At 32.8% G+C, this 20291-nt stretch overlaps 2 protein-coding genes and 1 long non-coding RNA gene across 4 annotated transcripts; all 3 read right to left on the bottom strand.

Moving 5' to 3' along the window:
• LOC114375614 (MLO-like protein 6) lies at positions 1-5381 on the bottom strand. The gene is made up of 14 exons (XM_028333443.1): positions 5262-5381; positions 5033-5090; positions 4749-4903; positions 4155-4271; positions 3861-3921; positions 2237-2325; positions 2032-2106; positions 1826-1914; positions 1675-1724; positions 1525-1565; positions 1258-1431; positions 1132-1167; positions 659-787; positions 1-474 (listed from the first exon to the last, which is right to left on the bottom strand). The coding sequence occupies exons 1-14, from the start codon at positions 5379-5381 to the stop codon at positions 142-144; spliced, it is 1527 nt and encodes a 508-aa protein (XP_028189244.1). The 3' UTR covers positions 1-141.
• Positions 5382-6470: 1089 nt separating this feature from the next.
• Positions 6471-8945, bottom strand: LOC114373824. Of its 2 annotated transcripts, none has more exons than XR_003658470.1 (4): positions 8924-8945; positions 8495-8663; positions 7549-7589; positions 6471-6994 (listed from the first exon to the last, which is right to left on the bottom strand). It is a non-coding gene; the product is annotated as an uncharacterized LOC114373824 (long non-coding RNA). The 2 variants fall into 2 exon arrangements; XR_003658469.1 differs by lacking the exon at positions 8924-8945 and adding an exon at positions 8756-8838.
• Positions 8946-10593: 1648 nt separating this feature from the next.
• LOC114376434 (auxin response factor 3-like) lies at positions 10594-16898 on the bottom strand. The gene is made up of 11 exons (XM_028334552.1): positions 15815-16898; positions 15439-15495; positions 14850-15032; positions 14554-14638; positions 14375-14465; positions 14129-14293; positions 13577-13696; positions 13421-13496; positions 12054-12213; positions 11015-11949; positions 10594-10918 (listed from the first exon to the last, which is right to left on the bottom strand). Exons 1-11 carry the CDS (start codon positions 16133-16135, stop codon positions 10901-10903), a joined length of 2211 nt encoding a protein of 736 aa, XP_028190353.1. The 5' UTR covers positions 16136-16898; the 3' UTR covers positions 10594-10900.
• Positions 16899-20291: the final 3393 nt, after the last annotated feature.

The raw sequence follows: 20291 nt of genomic DNA, 5'->3' as shown, positions 1-20291 counted from the left end.
TATACATGTGTGTGTAAATGAAAATTTACTTGTTAACATATAAACACCCGGTATTCCAAGACCATATAATAATTTCACATATGTATAGCTTAATTTATATCTCCAATAATCATGACTAACTAGAAAGCTTATAAATGCTATTCAAAGTTGCAGGTTAAATCCTTGAAATGAACTTAGATTTGATGCCTGATTCTCGGATTCTTGTTGTTCACTCACTATTTCTCCTTGTGTAATATTAACATTCATGTGCTTATTAACATCTAATGGACGATCCATAAAATTGGAGAGCGATGCACCAAGCCTGAAAGAAGGCGAAGCCTCTAGTGAAGTTTCAAGTGAAAGCGAAGTGTCTAAGCTTGTGCCTTGTGAATATGGATTCCTAAGAGCCATATTCTTCTTGGCCTTATCCTGCCAAATTTGGATTCCTCTAATCACATTCTCTGTAAACACAACTTTTCTCATCGAGGTACCCATCTGTTACACATTGCATGTTATGTAACAAAACATTAGTAGAAAATACGAAGCAAACAACCTGAAATAATGACAAAATTTGCAGTAATAGAATTTCTAAGAAACAGATAAATATGTGATGCTGTGGAAATTAATTGCACTATTACGAGTGATCAGAGTTATAATTAGTTACGGTTTGATTGTGTACCTGAGTTACCAAAGCATAAAGTGGTAGTGTTACATAGCCACAAAGAATTTGTACTGAAACAACCATAGCTACCCTTATGATGATATTCTCAATTTCTTCATGAAAGCATGATCTGATGCCGAATCGGATCTGTACTTCACAGAAAACAATAAGTTATTCCGAAACAAAGAATAATTTTTTTCATATCCTCCATTTGTTTTTGCTATCTTCTCCTTTTTGTCAAGTAATGTTGCACAGCTAAAAGGTAATTGTTAAATAAATTATAGAAAGTACCAATTATTTATCCAATGATCAGTATACTAATTCTAATTCTAACTCATTGTGGAAGGAAAAAATTGACAAAAAGGCTCTGGCTATACAGTATTTTCAATTTCCTTTAATACATTCTCTCTTCATTTTCTTTATTTTCCATCTCGCTTTTTTTTAAAACTTCTCTTTTAAGAACACAAATTTGTCAATTATGAGGAACTTACCGAAGTCCATGTGAAAAATGCTAGTTGAAAGGAATTCTGCATGATGCAAAACACTCTAATAATGAGTTTAAATATATGTTTTCCAAGATTAAGAATTAAGAATGTATGGTGTTGTTAAAGAATAACCTGAAACAATATGAAGCTAATGAGATGAAGCAGCAGCTTGGGCCATCCAAACCAGAAAAAGTGGTCACTGGGCCTCACAAGCAAAGTTCCTTTGATCATATGGGATTTGTCATGACTATCCAAACACATATCTGTTATTATGCTTTGTAGCTTTGTTCCCACCAATAAAAGCACCTGTGCAAAACATAAATATCACCTATATCCTATGTATGACAAAAGTACCATGACTAAAAAAATAGGTTCGATTACATACTAAGCTATCCTTACCATTAGCGGAATAAAAGGCAGCCAGAAATGGCTGTAGAATGCTGCAGAACAAAAAGGGGAAAAAAGAAAAAGCAATTAGATGTAACATGGCTCATTTATTTGTATCAGAATCTTCTTTTATCATAAATTATATAGTAGTTTAATACTTACCATTTGCATTGAAGAATATGTAAAGTACAGAGAAGATCCAAATCCACCAGCTGCAACAATATGCTCACAAAATACAATTATATTTCTGATAAATGTTAAGATTAATTCAGTCGCGTTTTTATTCAAGTCATGGTAGGTAGTTAATTAGTACCTTAATCCCACGACAACTCCAAAATCATTCTCCAGAGCCCGTTCTATATATTTTTGGAAATCAAAGTTACTTTCTTCTGAAAAATGGGCCTAGGATAATAGTATAGCAACAAAGTGTAATAATTAGATATTTCACCCTATAATACCAATATTACCAAAAAAGTCATGATATGAACCCAAACTACTTTATTGAAAAATTAGCGTTACCATGATGAATCCATGTCTAAGAGTGAAGTAATCAACCTTGGGGACAGATCTATAAAATTGTCTAACAAGACAGACCTGGACAAATTAAAAGGGTAAAGTTAGAAAAATAAATAAAAGAACCACTCAATAAAGACAGTGGAAGATAGATTAGTTAATAGCTAAAATAAAATTTTATAAATCCAACAATTTAACTTTTTCAACTTACAGGCCAATACATTACAGAATTGTTACTCCAATAGTTAAGATGCCGCTTTCCAAATGGTGTCTGACGAGTGAGCTGAAACCTCCGTGGATCTACACTTCCAAAGCAAGTAATGAAATTAATGAAGTTTCCTGGATTTTTGTATTTTAAATAGTAGTAATAAATATGTTTTGAAGTGTTTCAACTTTCCAATATGCTTTGAAGTTATGTTTCAACACTTTTTAAAAGAGTAGGAAATAATAGTAAGTATAAATTCACTTAATTATATTAAAATTTAGAAAGAAAGAGCTATTAGTGGTCATCATTTTGGATATTTTGGAAAGAAAAAAAATCAACTGTAACACTTATTAGACGAGGAGAGCAATTCTAAAGTGGGTTAATTTTTCTTTTGGGTAAATTGTGAAATTCACCTAAATGTAGTAACAAATTAATTCTTAAATAATAAAAAATACAGATTTAATTCCTAAATGTACAACAAATTAATCATGTCTTTAAAATTGTGAAATTATTTTATCATTAAATTATAATTTTTAAAGACTAATTTGATAATAAGTTATATTTTTCAAGAATCAATTTGACATTAAATTATATAGTTTAAGGATTAATTTGTTATTAAATTATCTATATAATTAATTTGTTGTATTTTTTGTTTATTTAAAAATTTAATTTAATTTTTTATTTTCAGAAATCAATTTATTAGCGCTCAAACTTTTTGGAATGAATTTTACGATTTACTCTTTTCTTTTCTACATGCCACAATAATTTAGCTGGTTATTTTTTTGTATTTGGTTTACGATTACCAATTTTTGAAAGCAGTTTATTCAAGACATAGTAGGATGTTAAATGGATACTTCTCCTAACATATATTCTCAAACCTGGTTTACCACTATCTACGTTAGTTAGCTGGTTAATTTATGGGATAAAATGATAAAGAGAAAACATTTAAAGATAATGCTATTAATATTTACTCCTTTCTAACGCTTCATAAATCATAACTATGCACGCGCGACTACACGATTTTTTTTTTTTTTTGAGGTATCAACTACACGGTTGCTTTTAAGTTTTAACTGAACTGAGGGAAATAATTTTATATAGGAACGGTCAATGGTATAAAATTTGAAATATCTTTTTTTTTCAAAAAAAGAAATTTTTGAAATATTTTATTAAAATGGACATAAGCCAAAAAAAGTACTTGAATAGCGTACTTTTTTTTTCTTTTTTGTCAATCAAAGAAAAAGAATACAGGTTATGACTATGGTATAAGGCATACCTCCCCTGTGGAAAAGTTTGAAGTGGATATATGCAACAAGAAAATATAAATATGACAAACGAAGGAAAATAAATGCACCCCAATGACACTTCCCTATCACAAGAAGGTAGCATCCCTGTAGCGTACGTTAGTCCACAGGTTGCTATCTCACTGTAGTAAATTCAAAGGTCGAATACAAAATAGTGTAAACAGCGCCACAAATGTTCAAATCATTGAATTGTATAAGCTTTTTATTTGCTTTGTTATATTATACCATCTATTATGTCATGATGATTTAGTCTTCTTTTTTGACAAATCACAACCAAAGTATAATGAAAACAGTACAAGAAATTAATGAGATAGCTAGCTAAGACTTACCATATGCAAACTGATATTCCAATGTTTTAGTTTCTCCTTCCCAAGACTCCCAACGCCTCATCTGCATGCCTCCAAGGACCGTCACAACCAAATTAAAGTAAGTTTGTCAAACACAAGTCCAACATCCCCTTAATTGTGAGGAATATTGGCTCAGAGAAAGTAACATAATTAGGTCATGTTTGTATTAAATGTGTGGCCTAGCTTATATAGATTCCTAGCTTTAATTAAACCCTCAACTTGGTGTAGAAATGAAGGAGAGGGAGAAAAGGAAATGTTGAAAGAAAGATTAGTCACCTTCGCCATTCCAAGACCAAAGGTGAGAATGCAGGAAACAACATGGCACACAGCCAGATGAAAGATGAAGTATTGCAGCTCTCTGACACCTTCCCTCGACAACAATGATACTTTTCCCTGTGGACACATGCAGCACCACCCAAAACATTCAAATATGGAAAATGTCGCCAACATAGTTTATCATACACTTCTTTTTAAAAACACATTTTACTGTTAAGTTGGTTATAGTTTTCACTCATAATCTAGTTTTTAAGAATTAGCACTCCTCTTAAAATATACATCTAAAAGTAACTATGTAAGGCTGAATGGAATATGTAAAATTTTCAGGAGTTTATTTTTTGGTATCGCAAAAAATTTATATTTACAAAAGGACTCAAACCCGGCCCACTGGTTTTCTCTTCCAATAACCTTGCCTTATGTGATGTTTTAACCTGAGTGCCTTTCTCTAAAGTTTCCAACCGAAGTTCCATCATCAAGTAGAAAACTAGAAAACCAACTTCCAATTACAAGAATTCATTGATGATACACATGCACACACACAACACACAACACACTTATTGACACAGTTATATGCTTATATATTAATTTGCTTACCTGCTCTGCACATTTTGTTTCTTCCTCAGCATCGTCAAAAGCTATGCTTGCGCAGGGAATAAGAGTTTCACCTACACCCTTTGGAATGCAAATATTTGCAATTGATTTTTCGCTCACCGTTAGCAGCAGAGATGTGAAACCCAAAAGCATCAATTCTGCACCGAAAATAGGCAAATACTATCACGTTGTTTGTCTTAAAGAGTGAAAGGAAAAACTAATTAATACCAACTCATTTCTCTCTAAGCTAGCTTCATGCATGTGATCTGGAAATTAATTAAGCTTACCTGTTTTAATCTTTTCAAGAGCCTCAGTGAGGGATTTCCTCCTTTTCCTTTTGAAATACTGAAGTACATGAAAGAATTAGTTAGATATAGATACCCTATATTAATTACTTGGCATAGGTGAAGAAAGAAGAATGAATTCATGATCCGTGTGTTGGTTTGTTCTAATTAAGTGTGGCTTGTGTCTGAAGAAAAAGTTGAAACCCGAAAGTAACAATATTATTATATATACCCTGGCCAATATATGGAGCAAATGCTCAATAAAAATGGAGATAACTATCATTATGAAGCAAACTGTTGCCACAGCCCATGTTGGTGTGTTCTCTAAAGTTGTCTCTGAAACATTAGCCATCTTATTTCTCAACTATGCAAACTAGCTATATATATAGACTATAGTCGTCTAATATGGAAATACTAATTTCTTTGTTATCAAGGCATGACTTGACTAACCAATTTCTCACATGTTGCGCCAGGTGTGACGTTTACTCAGCCACGGCATAAAATATTAGGCTAACCAAAACAAGTGCAATTAGAAGAGTAAATAGACGCGTAATCCAACAAATTAAAATTACGGAATAGTAAAAGGTACATGAAAACAATCAACCACAGGAATTAGTAGCTTTATTACTTGTCAACACACGGTTTCACCCATCTTTTTCAGGAGTGAAAATCATATAACTAAGACACAGGATCATTGCAACAAATAGTAAAATCTAAAGCCAATTTTAATTTTTTTTATTTAAAAATAAGAGAGTTACATGGTAAATCATTTTACTAAAAAAAGGTGATTTTTTTTGTTAATATTATAAAAACTAATAACTATTTTTTTTATTAATGACCTATCTTGAACATAAAACTACAAAGATTCTTCACATCAACATAATCTTTTTTTTAGGGGAGATCAGCATATTCTTGATCAAATATGAAATTCAGGTTAAATCCATTCTACATTCATATAATATTGTAACATGTTTATTATGATCATTTTTACTGTATCTTAAACATTTATTATTTAGGAGACAATTAATTTTCTATCGGTTTTGAATTTATATTACAATGACAGTATGTACAAAATTTCTAGTTTTTTATGAGTTGGTCAAAATTCCCACCATTTCTCCAAACATTTAGAAATTAGCTAAAAAAAATTAGTAATTATTTTGTAGCAAATCTCTAAAAAGAGTTAACTACAAAATTGCTACAATATTTTTGGCAGCATGAAACAAGTAGCTAATTAACTAGGAAAAATAATCCTAGTTAATTTGTAGTAATACATTGCTCAATTTTTTTTGTTCCTAGCTATGTAACTATGTTATTTTCATAGTAAATTTGTAGCTAATCTATAGCTAAAATTATTCTATATCTATAGTAATTTAAAAATTATTTTCTAGTTAATTCCTAGCTTATATATCAAAACACGTAAGATAAAGAAGAACCATATTCCTAATCATGCAAAACAATTTTTTTTTTTTTGCAACATATAAAATTAGAAAGTCACAACAGAACAAATGATAAAATCCTAAAGGTCCAATTTTTTTGCAAAATAAAGTTAAATTAATGTAATCTCAAACAATCTTTCTCTAAATCAACAATCTTGTGCCTAAAGGTCCAATTTGCTTTAACACTATGCTGCCAAGGAGCACCAACATTCATTATGAGTCCTCATGATCCTCCTCAGTTGCTCTAGCTTGGGAGTCACCAAAGAAAGATATAATGGGCTCCAACACAGGCATTAAACGATTATCAACAAAAGAAGTCATGGCAACATTTACAGCTTCCTTAATAAACTTCTTGTGTAGAAATTCAAATGTGGGAGGGACCTATGATCTTTGAAGATGAAGTAGCCATAGTTCCAAAAATTTGTCTCTTCTTTGAATCTGACACATCTGCCCACACTGTTGAATCAACCAATGGATGCTTTGAAGAGTCTTCTCCATACTTTTCCAACATTATGGTGTCATATGACTCCTAAAATAATATATAAAAAACCATAAATTAGCATATGTTCTCATTTTTCTTCTACAAAATTTAAATATCAATGCAATAATCTGCTGGCCAAAGTACTTAAATATAAGAAAAAGTGAGTACCTAAAAGCAAAAGTACTAGTGGATTGAACAGTGATACAACTTCATATTTCTGAACTGGTGGCATAAGTATGTAGAAAATACCTTTCTTGCAATGTAAAATTATTACTTAAGAGACTTTTACTTAGCCAAGACAGTGTGGCTTGGCCAATAGCTTCTTGACAAGCTAGAACTTATGTAGCTACTGCCATAGAGAAAGGAAATTTACTATGGCAAAACATAAACTATAACATCACAAACAATCAAGCTCAAATTTCATTGTTTATCCCTAAGATCTATGCACACAACAACAAGATTCAAAACCAAAAAACCCAAACAATCAGAATCAATCTAGGATCCAATTACAAGTTGAAATCCAAACGCACACACATAGAAGCAGTAATAAATCAACTGAAATATAAAAGCAAAGAAAGTAAGGAAGGAGGGGAGAATCTTACCTCCTTTCAGTCACGTCTCCTTCTCACCTCATGAAATGTATCTTTGAACAAAACAAAAAAAATCAACATTAAAAAAAAAAGTCTCAAAGATGCCATAAACACGTCTTTTCAAGAAATCCTAAATGATAAGGAGACACAAATAGAGAGTTGAAGCCATTAGTTAAGACACACATGAGCAAGAGCTTGAGAGTTGAGATACCATCAAACACTAACAATAACAATCGATTATTATATTTAACTAAAGTAGCTAATTTCTCCTCACATAAACAAAACCCTACAAAGGTAGCTTTTATATCGCTGAAGCACTGATACACGGTATCCTTGTTCCTATTTCCTAAAATAAATCTCTCATCCTCATACAAGTATGGATTCCAGTTTTCAGTATATATTGTGATTTATGGACAGAACCATATACATAACAAAAAAAAAAAAAAATTATATTACTAACTTAAAAGACAAGTGGAACATATCAAGCAACCTGGAGATTTTGACATGACTAAACAAGCTGAAACAAGAAAAATAATTATAGCATCTCCCTTCTTCACAACACCAATATCTTTCAGATAATTTGCAAGCTAAAACAAGAAAAATATTAAATCACTACGAATTTCCATTGTTTTTCTGGCAAGAGAAACAAAACATATTAGCTCTTAGTATACAGAGGAAAATCAGAAGCAAACCTACCTAAAATTGAATACCAACAGTACATCCACACAATCTCAAATCCAAAGAACATGCAATCCCTAAATAAAAATGGAAATAAAAATTACAACAGCAGTTCTATCTAATAGATTTGAGATATGCAACGAACTTTCGGTGTAGCACTTGACGAGATTTGAAATTAGGAGTTACCGAAAAAGTGGCCAAAATAATAGGAAAGTAGATAGGTTTCGTTGTGGTTGACACAAGGAAGGCTTTGATAGGAGTAGATTTGTAAGATGCTTACCGTGGTGGGCGGAAATAGCTTTGATGGTCGCAGCTTGGATTGGGCAAAATCAGAAGGCAAGGCCTATGGTGGCCGAAATCAACCTCCGTGGCGGCGGAGCAGAGAGAGTGAGGGAGCCAGGTCGAGCAAAGGCCCCAGAGTGAGAGTGAAACCCCCCAAACGCAAAAACCTAAAAGAGATAAATAATATTTAATTTTAATTTAATATTAACTAAAAAAATAAATATGATAGTTAATATATAATTAATTAACTACAAATTACTTATAAATTTTATTCCTAGTTAAAATAGCAAATTGTAAAACTTCTGCGTGTTCGATTCCTAGACTTATTTTTAGAAGAAGAGAATATCATATTTAGTTTATTTATGTCACAACAATCATGTTCAATAAAACAAAATAAAGGCGGAGCTAAAACTTCCTGGACTCTCACTGTTATTTCTTGTTGCGCCCCTGTGCATTTTCGAAAATGAAATATAAATTGTTCATTTTTCCTTTAGCTCAGAATTTGGGGTATTTTATCCTGCACGTACAGAGTGCAGAAAGTAACAGCCCTCAAAACTTCACTTCAAAACCTGTAAGTGATTTTTTCTTTTTTTTGAAGTTTGGATCCAAAAAAATGTTATACTTTTTTCATTTTTTTTCACAATATATTTTAAAATTCCTTTTTTTATCTCTATATCTCTCTTATTTTAATCACGATACTTCTGCTCTGTTCTTATCGCTTTTAATGTTCACAATATGATTGTTGAAAAAAAAAACTGCATGTTTTAAATGAAAAGTGCAACCACATGTCTTTTTAAGTTAATTGAACTGATATATACTATTTTTTTCATTGATATATACTATTTTTTTCTTAAACTTGTGTTAGTTGCACTTTGTTTATTTTTAAAATTTAAATAACTTTTGAGTTTTGTTAACAGGTATTCTAAAAAATATTGATTAAAATGCATTAAATTCATTCTTCTGAAGAGCTTTAACTACTTTTAAAAAGTAAGTATTAAATGGCATTTATATTTTAAAGGCAATAAATACTTTATTTTTAGTGGTCAATTTTTTTGTTATTTTTTATTCTTTAACTAATGTATACACTAGATAGCATTTTGTTTATTGGCATGTTATGGGTGTGACAAGAAGTATTTGGTTACTTTGCCGATTATTACTTTTTGTTAAAAAAATTAATGGATCATCTTTAATAAAAAAAAATCAATCATATTTTTTTTATCTATAAACATTCAAATTTAAGACTTTATTTTAAAAAATTAAATTCAGTTTCACTCAAAACATTAGTTAACATTCAACATAACTATTTGAAATTTGGACTAAAATACATGTACAGAAACACAAGTAGAAATACATGAGAGAAAAAAAAGGGGGGGGAGGGGGGATATCACTGCAACATTTATGACACATGGTCCCAAGTCCCAACCGAAAGTTATGATAGTCATCTTAATAGTACACCATTCAGTTTATGGTTACATTACTTACATGTACGATCTTACGATCTGATAGGCAATTAGAGATGTTGCGCTGCTTCACTATTTTTCACCATAAATGTTACATTCACTTTCTCTTCTTTTTCGGTTCATAAACTTTAAGGTGGAAAGGTAACTAAAACAACACTTATCTAGTTACCCTACTCTAAAGTTAGGAATAGGAGTGAGGGAACAAGCCCTGTAAAACCTTAACTTATTGAAGTCAATTTTTTCAATTGTTCAACATATTAAGGAAAAAAGAAGAAGAGGAAATTCTCAAATAAAATTAGCGTTTTCCATATATATATATAAAAAACCTTGAGTTTCACTCATTATGCAATCAAACTTAAAGTCAAGCTTGATCAAACATTTAATGAGTAAGGGTAACAAATAGTTTAATTCACTTACACCGTTAAAGAATACCAACACTTGACTTAAAGACGTGATCAAACCGGCACAGTCAATGTGTTATATTAGGACTTCGGAGGAATAGTTTTTAAGAGAAACGAACTAATCATTGTTGATTGAATACTAACCACTTCAGTGTCCAGAAATCACTGAGAAGTTCAGCTAAAGAACGTTCTCCCTAGTGTTTCGAGATCCTCAAGAAGGATCCATGGTCTTTCGGTTGAAATTTTAACATCTTGCGTCTAACAAATACATTCAACTTTACGTGCCAAATAGAAGATTAATATGCATAGGATTACAGAATTAGTTTTTACTCGAGTATGTATCTCTTACAGGTCACATTGCCTATGAGCAAACCATTAATACACAAGCACTTCAACTTGGTCATAGCCAACAAATATGACACACAAATAATAACAATTTTCCTCCTTACTTAAATCCAAAGCACATAACCAGAGCATACTAAGGACCCGTTTTTCGGCTCATCTCATTCCAGTGTCATATATTGCGCACGCATGATTCTAAATTCAATACTGCAATACACCCTGCAAAAAGTAGGAAGAATTATCCACAATCAGTGTGAAGCATGAGTTGAACAATTACACCCTGCATGTCTAGGACAGGAAACATAGATCACTTACCTTGGTGCAGTTACTTCCAACTCCCTTACTCGGAAGGGAATGGCCGGGATGGAACTCATCTTCAACAAGTCTAGTAAAGGAAGGTCCAGAACTCAATGGTAAAGTGATGGTAGAGGCTGACGCCTCTTTCTTTGCAAGATGTGTGTCCTCAGTCAATGAAAAACCAAAGAGTCTGCAACTACTTTTACATGAGGAAACCAACTCTTGACTGCTTCTCAATGCTGACACTGATTCATGTGGCCGTGAACTACCCAACTGGTTATGAACATCAAACATACCCAAAGAACTAGCACCTTCGGGAGCTAGCGTGGATAAAATAGGATCATCGAATGGGGAAGATGCAAATGTTCTACCTTTCACTTCAGATGTGTATAAACCTTGGTAATGGACTCTACCCTCCATTTCCTTATCACGTTTGTTTTTATTATAATCACAGTTTGAAACTGGATTAACTGCTTGCTGGAACATTAACACAGATGATGGAGATGATACTTGTGCAGGTGTAACAGATGCATGCAAATATGGAGCATTGTCATGCATCTGTGCAGACCATCCATTTCTGGTGTTAAGCAACTGACAGCCATCATATAGTCCATAGCAACCATTTGCTCGAGCCTCCTCAATAGATAAGACTCTTCCATATGGTTGGCTTGGAAGAATTTCTTGACCTTGCAAGACCTTCTGGAACCGGAAAGATTCACTAAAGCCTATGCCATTGCAGGAAAAATCAGACGCTGGATGCGGCATTCTGATATTATTTCCTGTTGGAGGAATCCCTGAACAGTTTGAACCAGGATAGCACCTCCCTAACTCGTATAACCGGGGACTCTGAGCATTAATACCATCAAAGGGAGTATTAACACCCAAAATTTCTTGACCTTGCAAGACCTTCCGGAACCTTAACGATTCCCCAAAGTCTGATGCTCCAATCCCATCTGACATGCATGAGTAACAAATTAATGAAATTATCAATATTATTGCATGGGGAAGCATGGCTCAAAAACATTTCTCTTTTAAGAACACAGGCTTAGTGACTTACCGGGAGTGGGAAATTCCAGCTTCACTGAAGTCATTCCAATCCTGGTCCTCTTCAAACCAGCTGACATCAAGTTACTGGAATTTGAAGCAGAACCAGATGGCTCAATTTCCCATGGGGAAACCCTATTGCGCCTAGCAGCTTCTATGTCATCCCACCTTACCTGTAAAAATGATAAAGAACATATGGCTGTAATCAATTATATCATAGTACTATAGAAATGACATCTCAGAATAAATCATAATCAACAATAGGGTAGTGACATATAGGAACCGCCGTGTCCATTATGAATGAATACAATCAAATCTTTTGTAGTTTAACAAGTTGACATACAAAACAAAGGTGAGCATGAAACTTAGACAGAATTAACAATATTAAAAACGATGATAATCATTGACCTGCAATATACAATATGCCAAGTAGGACTTAAAAAGAGATATGTTGTTGGCAGCTGGAAGGAGAAAAGCAAATAAGCTCTCCAGTTACTAATTAGTGTTCAAAGACAAGCCAACTTTGGCTGAAACAATTCCTATCAAACTTGTATTCCATCACTAAGCACGGAACACAACTTAATCTATAAGTTCACATTATAGCCAAATTACACGATAATTAAATTTTCCATACAATTAATTATGAATTATGGCAGTAAAAAATGATGTGAACTATGATTTTCATTCAAAATGATATTTGTCAAGCTGATAGCCTACGTATAGGCTGCCCAACAAAAAGGGTTGGGGATACTACTAAATATTCCCATGAGTAATTTAATAAATATATATGTATTTTCTTTCCTGATGTTTTTCTTTGATTTGAGACACGTATGCTCAAAGGCAGATCAATGGAAGTTCTTACATCCTTCAGAGTTTGTAAACCCAATTCATACATGGAATTATTTTTACTGAATTTGACGCAGAAGGAAAATCAAAAAGAAAGAAGCATATGTGTAAATATCTAACAATAAAAAAATAGCATCAAATAAAGACACATGGAACTATAAAGGATTTGATATTTGTTTACAGCTTCTTCAGAAAAGTGAAAATAAGAACAAGAAAATGTGCCATAACTAAATTATGAAATTTGTTGGTTATAACAAGGAAAAAAGCAGTAATAAGTAGTATTGCTTCTATCCAGCAAAATTTCGATCCAAAACTAATGTGAAAAGCACAAAAATGTAAAAGTGTCGAAATAATATAAGTCTAGAAAATCATGAGCTGCAAATCTCCGGATGAGTATGGACTGTATCTTTCCAAAATGAGCTGAAAATGATCATAAGCATTACGATATCAAGCCTTACAGCTTACAACACACAATCTCGTGCACATGAACATTAACAATATTAAAGGAAGTTAGAATCACCAAAGCTGACATACCAGTAGGCATCTCCATTTTGATCCGAGCCATCTAACTGGATCAACATCACTAATTCCAGCAATTAATCCAGTGCATCTGCCAATAGAAGTTAGACCCAGATAAGTTATTGATAGGTCATCAATATTTAGCAGGAACAAGCATGATAATTGACAAACCTTCGCTCTGCCGCGTCTTCAGTTTCAAAACGCATCCTGAACCTCATTCCAACTGAATAAGAACAGTCAAGGCTCTTTAAGAATTTGTGAACAGGTATGATGAATTCTGAAGAGCTGAACCTATAAAGGAACAGTGAATTATAAGACTTCAATCACATACCATGGTAATTGGATAAACTGTTAGCTTGACTTTTTTTTTAACTCGAATCTTATTAAAACAAACGAAGCATACAGAGAAAATGGAAATTTTAAAAATCATTAAAATATTCAATTACTAATGGGAAGAAACTAGGGACTTCAATGCAGTTTGTTTTCTTCTATTAAACCAAATCTCCGGTCCAGCACCTTAAAATAGAAGAGCTGAGGTGAAATGGGAAATTTTCAATTAGACGTCATAAACTAATCATCTTTCAGAATTCAGAATCCCTATCTCCATCTCCATCTTATACAAACAGAAAAAACTCCATAATAACTGTGCACAGGAACTGACAAATTTACAGATTTCCTTCACTAACTCCTGGGGAAGGTACAGGTGAATAAAGAAAAAAATACCTTGGATTGTAGCAAACACTAAATGCACATCTTGTAGATAATGCATTAACAACACCCTTGAGAGTTGCAGGATTCAATTGCTGACCAGAGGGAACTGCAAACGAACCAGCACTTTTCAACTGAGCTGCCCTGCGAATCCCTAATCTCAGTTCTCCATCGTCGCCCCTGATTTAAATTATAAAATGTTAGTTGAAGTTAGGAATATTAGCTCATATTCATATTAGATAGGAACTCCAAAAATGATACCTAAGAAACAACACAGCATCTCCAGAAACAAGCTTCTTTTTGTTCACAAATGCACTCCACCCAGTTGTGAGCAGATGCCTCCGTGGTTGGCCTGCTCACTCACATAAAGTCAAAAAATAAAAACTCCAAGTATTCAACTGGCTATGTATTAGTATGTTTAATGTTAGTAAGTGAAATACCCCTATATATATGTCGAAACCTCCATTCCAAGCCATGAAGATCCTTTGCCACAAGCTCTTGTGAAGGTCTCTGTTGACTGTAATCCTAAAAGTAACCGTGGACTATAAATTAAAAATGCTACAAAAAAATATCCAAAGCATACTCCAAGATCTTGATATCATGGAGAAACACATTTCAAAGCATCTACAAGATCAGGCTTGAATTTAGAATATCAAAATAGGAAAAGCAAATTAGAACATTCAGCAAAACACTAGAACACAATTCCTATGGCGAGAAATCAATGCTTCATAATTACCAGGGGAGGAAAGCAATCTTCAGCTGCTCGCCGGGGCACCGAGAATCCACCATGAGTGCTGGTGTCTGAAGCTGTGAGAGTCTTGCAGAACATATGGGGAGTTGTTGACTTCACTATAGCTTCAGTATCCTCCTCTTCCCCATCAGCAACAATTTCCCCTTCCCGCAAGCTTTGCTCCACTTGCTGTAATCAAGTTCAAGTTCAAGCAAAATTAAAACTAAAATAAGCTAATAAAGACACTCTTCATCACTTAATACCCCTCTTTCCTCTCCTTTTCATTCCTACAATAAAATAACAATACGAGACTTTTCTGTGCATCTATTTCTCCCAGATAACATCATATCGAAAGGGCTAGTAACATGGATATAGAAAGAAAACAAAACTGAGTTAAGCACATAGTCTACTTTATGTCTCCTTTGGTTTCCAGAGCCTTGACATTCTGCTTAATCAAACAAATCCATTATAACTAGTCCGTTTAGTCAAATTTTATCTGACCCTTAAGACATAGATAGGTTGAGATATCTTTCTGCAAGCTTCCCCCAAACCCAAAATGAACCAAAGTAAAATTAACATCATTGATAAGCCTCACCTCACTTTCAGGAACCAACAACACTTGGCAATACACTTCATCGCTCCCTTCCTCTGCCTGCTCAGAAAAAGCACAACCATACATCAAAATTTCATGTAAAGTCCAAAAAACAGGTCACCCCAATAAACCAAAAGAACCAGAAGTAGGAACAAAATGGGGGGAGGGGGATGTTCGTTTCTTCATTCATAAATTTTTAAACTTGACAAGGAAACATGAATTTTTCTCAGCACGCAGACATAACAAAAAAGCACAGATACAAAACCCCATAAAGAAACCAAATTTAAGAAATAGAGGAAATCCTGAGCCGACAACATTGGTTTTGTTTTGTTTTGCCCGATGAAAGAAAGAAAAAAAAAGTGAAGAACAACACACTTACATGGAGCTTGACATCAAGGACACGACAGAACACGTGGGGTGGGATATCATAAGCAGTGACCGGAAAATCCTGAACATGCTCAAAGTGTCCCTGTGGCAAGTACACAACAACACTTCCTTTCTTCGGCAGAGAGATCAAAGGGCCCGCACACGCGTGCCACAGTTCCAAGCACACAGAAGGAGGAGTAGGAGGAACAACCAAGGTTGAAGCAGAAGTGCTTATCCCCGAGTGAGAAGAAGAAGAAGAATATGAAGCTGGAGAAGAAGCAGATAATGGAGCAGCTTCATCATCTTCCGTGGTGTTCAGATCGATCAACCCCATAGCAACAAAAATCTCTTTGCAATGTGAACAAATCTAACAAGTGAAGGAGAGGTTTGGAAGAAGGAGTTGAAGGTTGGAATGAATGGTTTCATGCCTGCAGCATTTTCCGAGAGCGTGAGGTGTTGTTGAGTAACTTTGGCATTGCTAAAAGAGGCTGTGACCCAATACTCTCCAAAAAGAAAGAGACCCTCTTTCTCTCTCTCATTCTCTCACTACTCTATATGATATGAGTTATCACTCTCTCTGCTGTATTTTTTTTTAAATTTTTTTTTACTTTTGTTTCTTTTTGGAGGGTTCTTTTCTTTTTTTACTTTATGTTATGGCATGGGGGAAAGAGGGTGTGTATTTTGGGGTAGCATCAAATCAAGCTTTCAGTGAGATTTAAGTTGGAGTCATATAAAAATGGGAGCTTTGTATCCCCTCTTGTTTTATTTTACTCGTCTTCTGAGAGCTGAAGCAGCAGAGCAGTGGTGCAGTTGCTGCTGCAATGCTGAGACTGTTGGGTTTGATGTGTGGCAGAAAGAGAGAGAGAGGTGCAAACAAACATGGCTACAAGAACAAAGACTGTAGTAGTGGTAGTGCCTCACTTTGTGAGGTTAAAGACCAATAAAAAAATATCACAAACTGAATAAAAAGGTATTTAAGACTGTACGGTATCCCTGTATTTCCGGGCGGATGTCTATTCTGTCCCCTTCTACTTCACCAAATCTCACACCTATCCCTCTCTGCTTAATGCTCTTCCCTTCCCTAGCTTCCCTAAGCCAAGCTTTCAATTAAATTTGGTCATCATCACCCACCCTGTTATATTTACAACTTACAACTTGCTTATTAGATCTCACTTCCCATATGACGACTTTACTCCAGATTTTGTTTGTTGACCATCATATAGTTCCTTATCTACGGAGATTCTCCAACCACTTTAGTACGTGTACATTGTTAAAATGTGATTTCAAAGGCCAAAATACCAGTATTTGCAACATTTTTTTTTCATTATGCCATATGCAAATATGATAACAGACACATGTTAACAGTTAACACAAATGGTTAAGAACAAAAGACTAACTTTCACATTCTCCTCTCTATATGTATGGGTTTGATGACGTCATTTAACTTGTTTCATAGATAAGTCTCTTCAAAAATCTCTAGTGACTTCTAAACTTTTGAATAATTGCGATCTAGGGGAAATTGTTTGCATCTCAAACATGTGTAATGATCCTTTAAGTGAGTCTCTAATAGCATCTCCTACAAGCTAGTTGTGCCTTGTTGGATAGAAATTGAAAATGTTTCTCCAATCTATATGCTATGACATGAGACATTTATTCCCATTAACTGATTTTGTTGATAACATAAACCTAATGATTCATCTTTAGTTGTCTCTCAGTCTTTTTTATTAGTCTAATTTTATTTAAAACAAAATCATATTCAATGACAATCTATAAATAATTAGAAAATTTTTTGAATTTAATTTTAAAATATTACTGAATAAAAAAATATTATTAATCAATTGAAAAACATTTTAAATATGTTTAAAAGTAAATATTAAAACATGAATAATCTTTATCATATGACAATTTATATTTGAGTAATAACAAAAACACTGATATTATCAATGTATTTTAATTAAGTTAAAATATTTATGAGTGAAACTCATTTTGTAAATAACATTCAGATCCCATTGGTGTAGAATAAGTATTTTGCTTGCTTCCTGTTGAGCCTGAATCATTATTGATGCACCTTATTATTGCTCCTATTTGGCAGGCTTTGGTGGTTAATGTTGACAATTAACCAAAAACAAAGACAAGTGAAAGACAAAGGGGGTTTTATATAGAAAGTTGCATAATGGTTTTAAGCATTCATCTTTTCGCATCAGAAACGGCCAATTACTTTGCCTACCCAAGTTTTGACTTTGCCATTTGGGTCCTATCATCATTATTAGCTGTTTTCTTAGACAAAAAGTAATGACAAATCCAAATCACTCTGGCTAACCAATTATGCAACCGGTAAATTAATGAACAGCTTTATGCTTTGTAGCCTAGATCATAGTCTTTTGAGGCCACTCTTTACAAGTTTGGAGTTATTCGTTGCTTCTAATATACATATATATTATAGTACTTTAATCATCAGTCTCCATACTGTGAAGAAAAGTTCTTTATTAAGCTACCTGAGTAATAAATAAATCGTGACAGAATTTGTTGTCTTTTATTTATCAACATAGTTTTTTCATTTCTTAAAAAACTATAATATGACAATATCACTTAAATATATTATTGATCAAGCCATGAGTGATATGCCTGAAATTTAAAAGGTCATGCATATGCATATTAAAGAATTATCTACGGGATATTTATAGTTAAAGAATTGCCTACATGACATATGTTAAAAGAATTTGTTACACGTAAATTATTAATAGGATAATAGCTCTTTAGACTCAAAGGAGACACCTTAAAGGAGATGGCTATTATCAACATAGTTCTTTTTTGTTTCAAAGGAGTCACTTCGGATGACTGTTAGATGGAATTATTGATCAAGAAAGAATTTGAAAATCGTATCCAAGTGTTGTGTTATTAAGATTTCTTCAACTACACGCGTTATTTTTGTCAACATTGTGTAAGTTAGCAAGGAATGTTTCTGTTATGTGGTGAAAAAAGAATAAAAGGGAGAGACAGAAGAAAATGATCTATGGAGAGAGATGATTACACATATCTAATATCTACATCACACAATCAAATGGTTATTGGAATATACAGATAGCAAACACTAATTTTTATTAAAAAAAATATATACTTTTTTTAGACACAATTAATGAATCTTGGGTTTTCAATCTATGATCATCGTAATAAGTAGCGGTAACTATGTAACGAAGATGGTAGAGAGGAAAATTTCTTGGGCGAGGATAATTGATGGCAAAAAATCAATATAATTTTTTAAGATTTTTTACACATGATTTTTTTAGTTTTTTTGTGTGAAATAATTTTTTTAAATTTGAGTAATGCTAAGTGAGATTTTTTTTGAATAAAAAACAGATACCAAGAGACTTATCTAGCTAGCTGAACTAGTCTCTCTGGTTTATTTATTTAAAAAAATCAAATCAATAATAAAAAATTAATAATTAAAAACTATTTCAATAATTTATTTTAAGTAAAATGTAAGAATCAATCGTAAGTCATTCAATTATTAAGGTAAAATTAAAAATTTATAACAAATGATAAAAAATTAACTATTTAAATTTAAATAATTGAACGACTTACGATAGATTCTTACATTTTACCTAAAATGTTCAAAATTTCCTCCCATACTTTATAAGAGAAACAGAATTGCTTACTACACTTTTAAAAAAATATTTTGAGTATTTAATTCAGTTATATATTGAGAACTTAAATTCTAGAACATCATATGCTAATTAATTCATGCCTTTCATGCAACTCTTTAATGTTTTAAATGATATTTAATATAATTATATATTTAGAACTCAAATTCTTTTATGCTCTCACACAGATCGTTGAAGTTAAAGTACTTGCACCACCTCTTGAGAAGTTCCATATGATTGTGAAGGGAATTTTTTGCACCTGTGACTGTGAAGATGCTTTGAATAGCACTAATCACTAGTATATATATATATATTGATCTGAGAAGAACGTCGTTTTAAGATTTTTTATTTGGCTATTATTGGAGCACTTTTATGGGTATCAAACTTATAGGCAGCTGTAACTGTAATACACCGACTTGAAGCGGCCTCCACCGTCAGGGATACAGACAGGAAAAAAAAAATCACCCAAAAATGAACGTGAGATTTTAACAAATTAATGCAAAATTATAAGAGATTGATCCGTCTGAGAAAAAAGTTTTTTATTTTTTTAGTTTTGTTTTTTTAATTTATAGAAGAAATTGTGAAACTAATTTTTTGTTTTTTTTTTCTTATACAAACTTAAAAAAACAAGAACAAGTGAAAATGAAAATATAAATAGGAACCTTTTTTTTTCAGGCAAACAAGTTGCCAATCATTATCCTAATCCACGCATGTTTTATACAATTGAATCTATGGTTTTTATGTTTGAATAAAAAACTATGGGTTTTTTTTAACGGAGCATGGATGGTTATTGAATCAGTAATTGTAAGGCTTTTAATTTTTTACGCCGAACAGTAAAAGTTGTAAGGC

The sequence above is a fragment of the Glycine soja genome, chromosome 11, assembly GCF_004193775.1.
Source record: "Glycine soja cultivar W05 chromosome 11, ASM419377v2, whole genome shotgun sequence".
NCBI lineage: Eukaryota > Viridiplantae > Streptophyta > Magnoliopsida > Fabales > Fabaceae > Glycine > Glycine soja.
The sequence above is the reverse complement of the archived record's forward strand: the minus strand, read 5'-3'. Positions and strand labels throughout refer to the sequence as shown.

Coding starts and splice junctions, on each gene's coding strand:
- LOC114375614 (XM_028333443.1), bottom strand. CDS start 5,381: ATGGCTAATGTTTCAGAGACAACTTTAGAGAACACACCAACATGGGCT. Junction 1,915..2,031: donor TTAGACATGGATTCATCATG/GTAACGCTAATT, acceptor CTATTATCCTAG/GCCCATTTTTCAGAAGAAAG. Junction 1,725..1,825: donor GGAGTTGTCGTGGGATTAAG/GTACTAATTAAC, acceptor ATATTGTTGCAG/CTGGTGGATTTGGATCTTCT.
- LOC114376434 (XM_028334552.1), bottom strand. CDS start 16,135: ATGGGGTTGATCGATCTGAACACCACGGAAGATGATGAAGCTGCTCCA. Junction 13,697..14,128: donor AGTGTTTGCTACAATCCAAG/GTATTTTTTTCT, acceptor GTTCCTTTATAG/GTTCAGCTCTTCAGAATTCA. Junction 11,950..12,053: donor GCTGGAATTTCCCACTCCCG/GTAAGTCACTAA, acceptor CATGCATGTCAG/ATGGGATTGGAGCATCAGAC.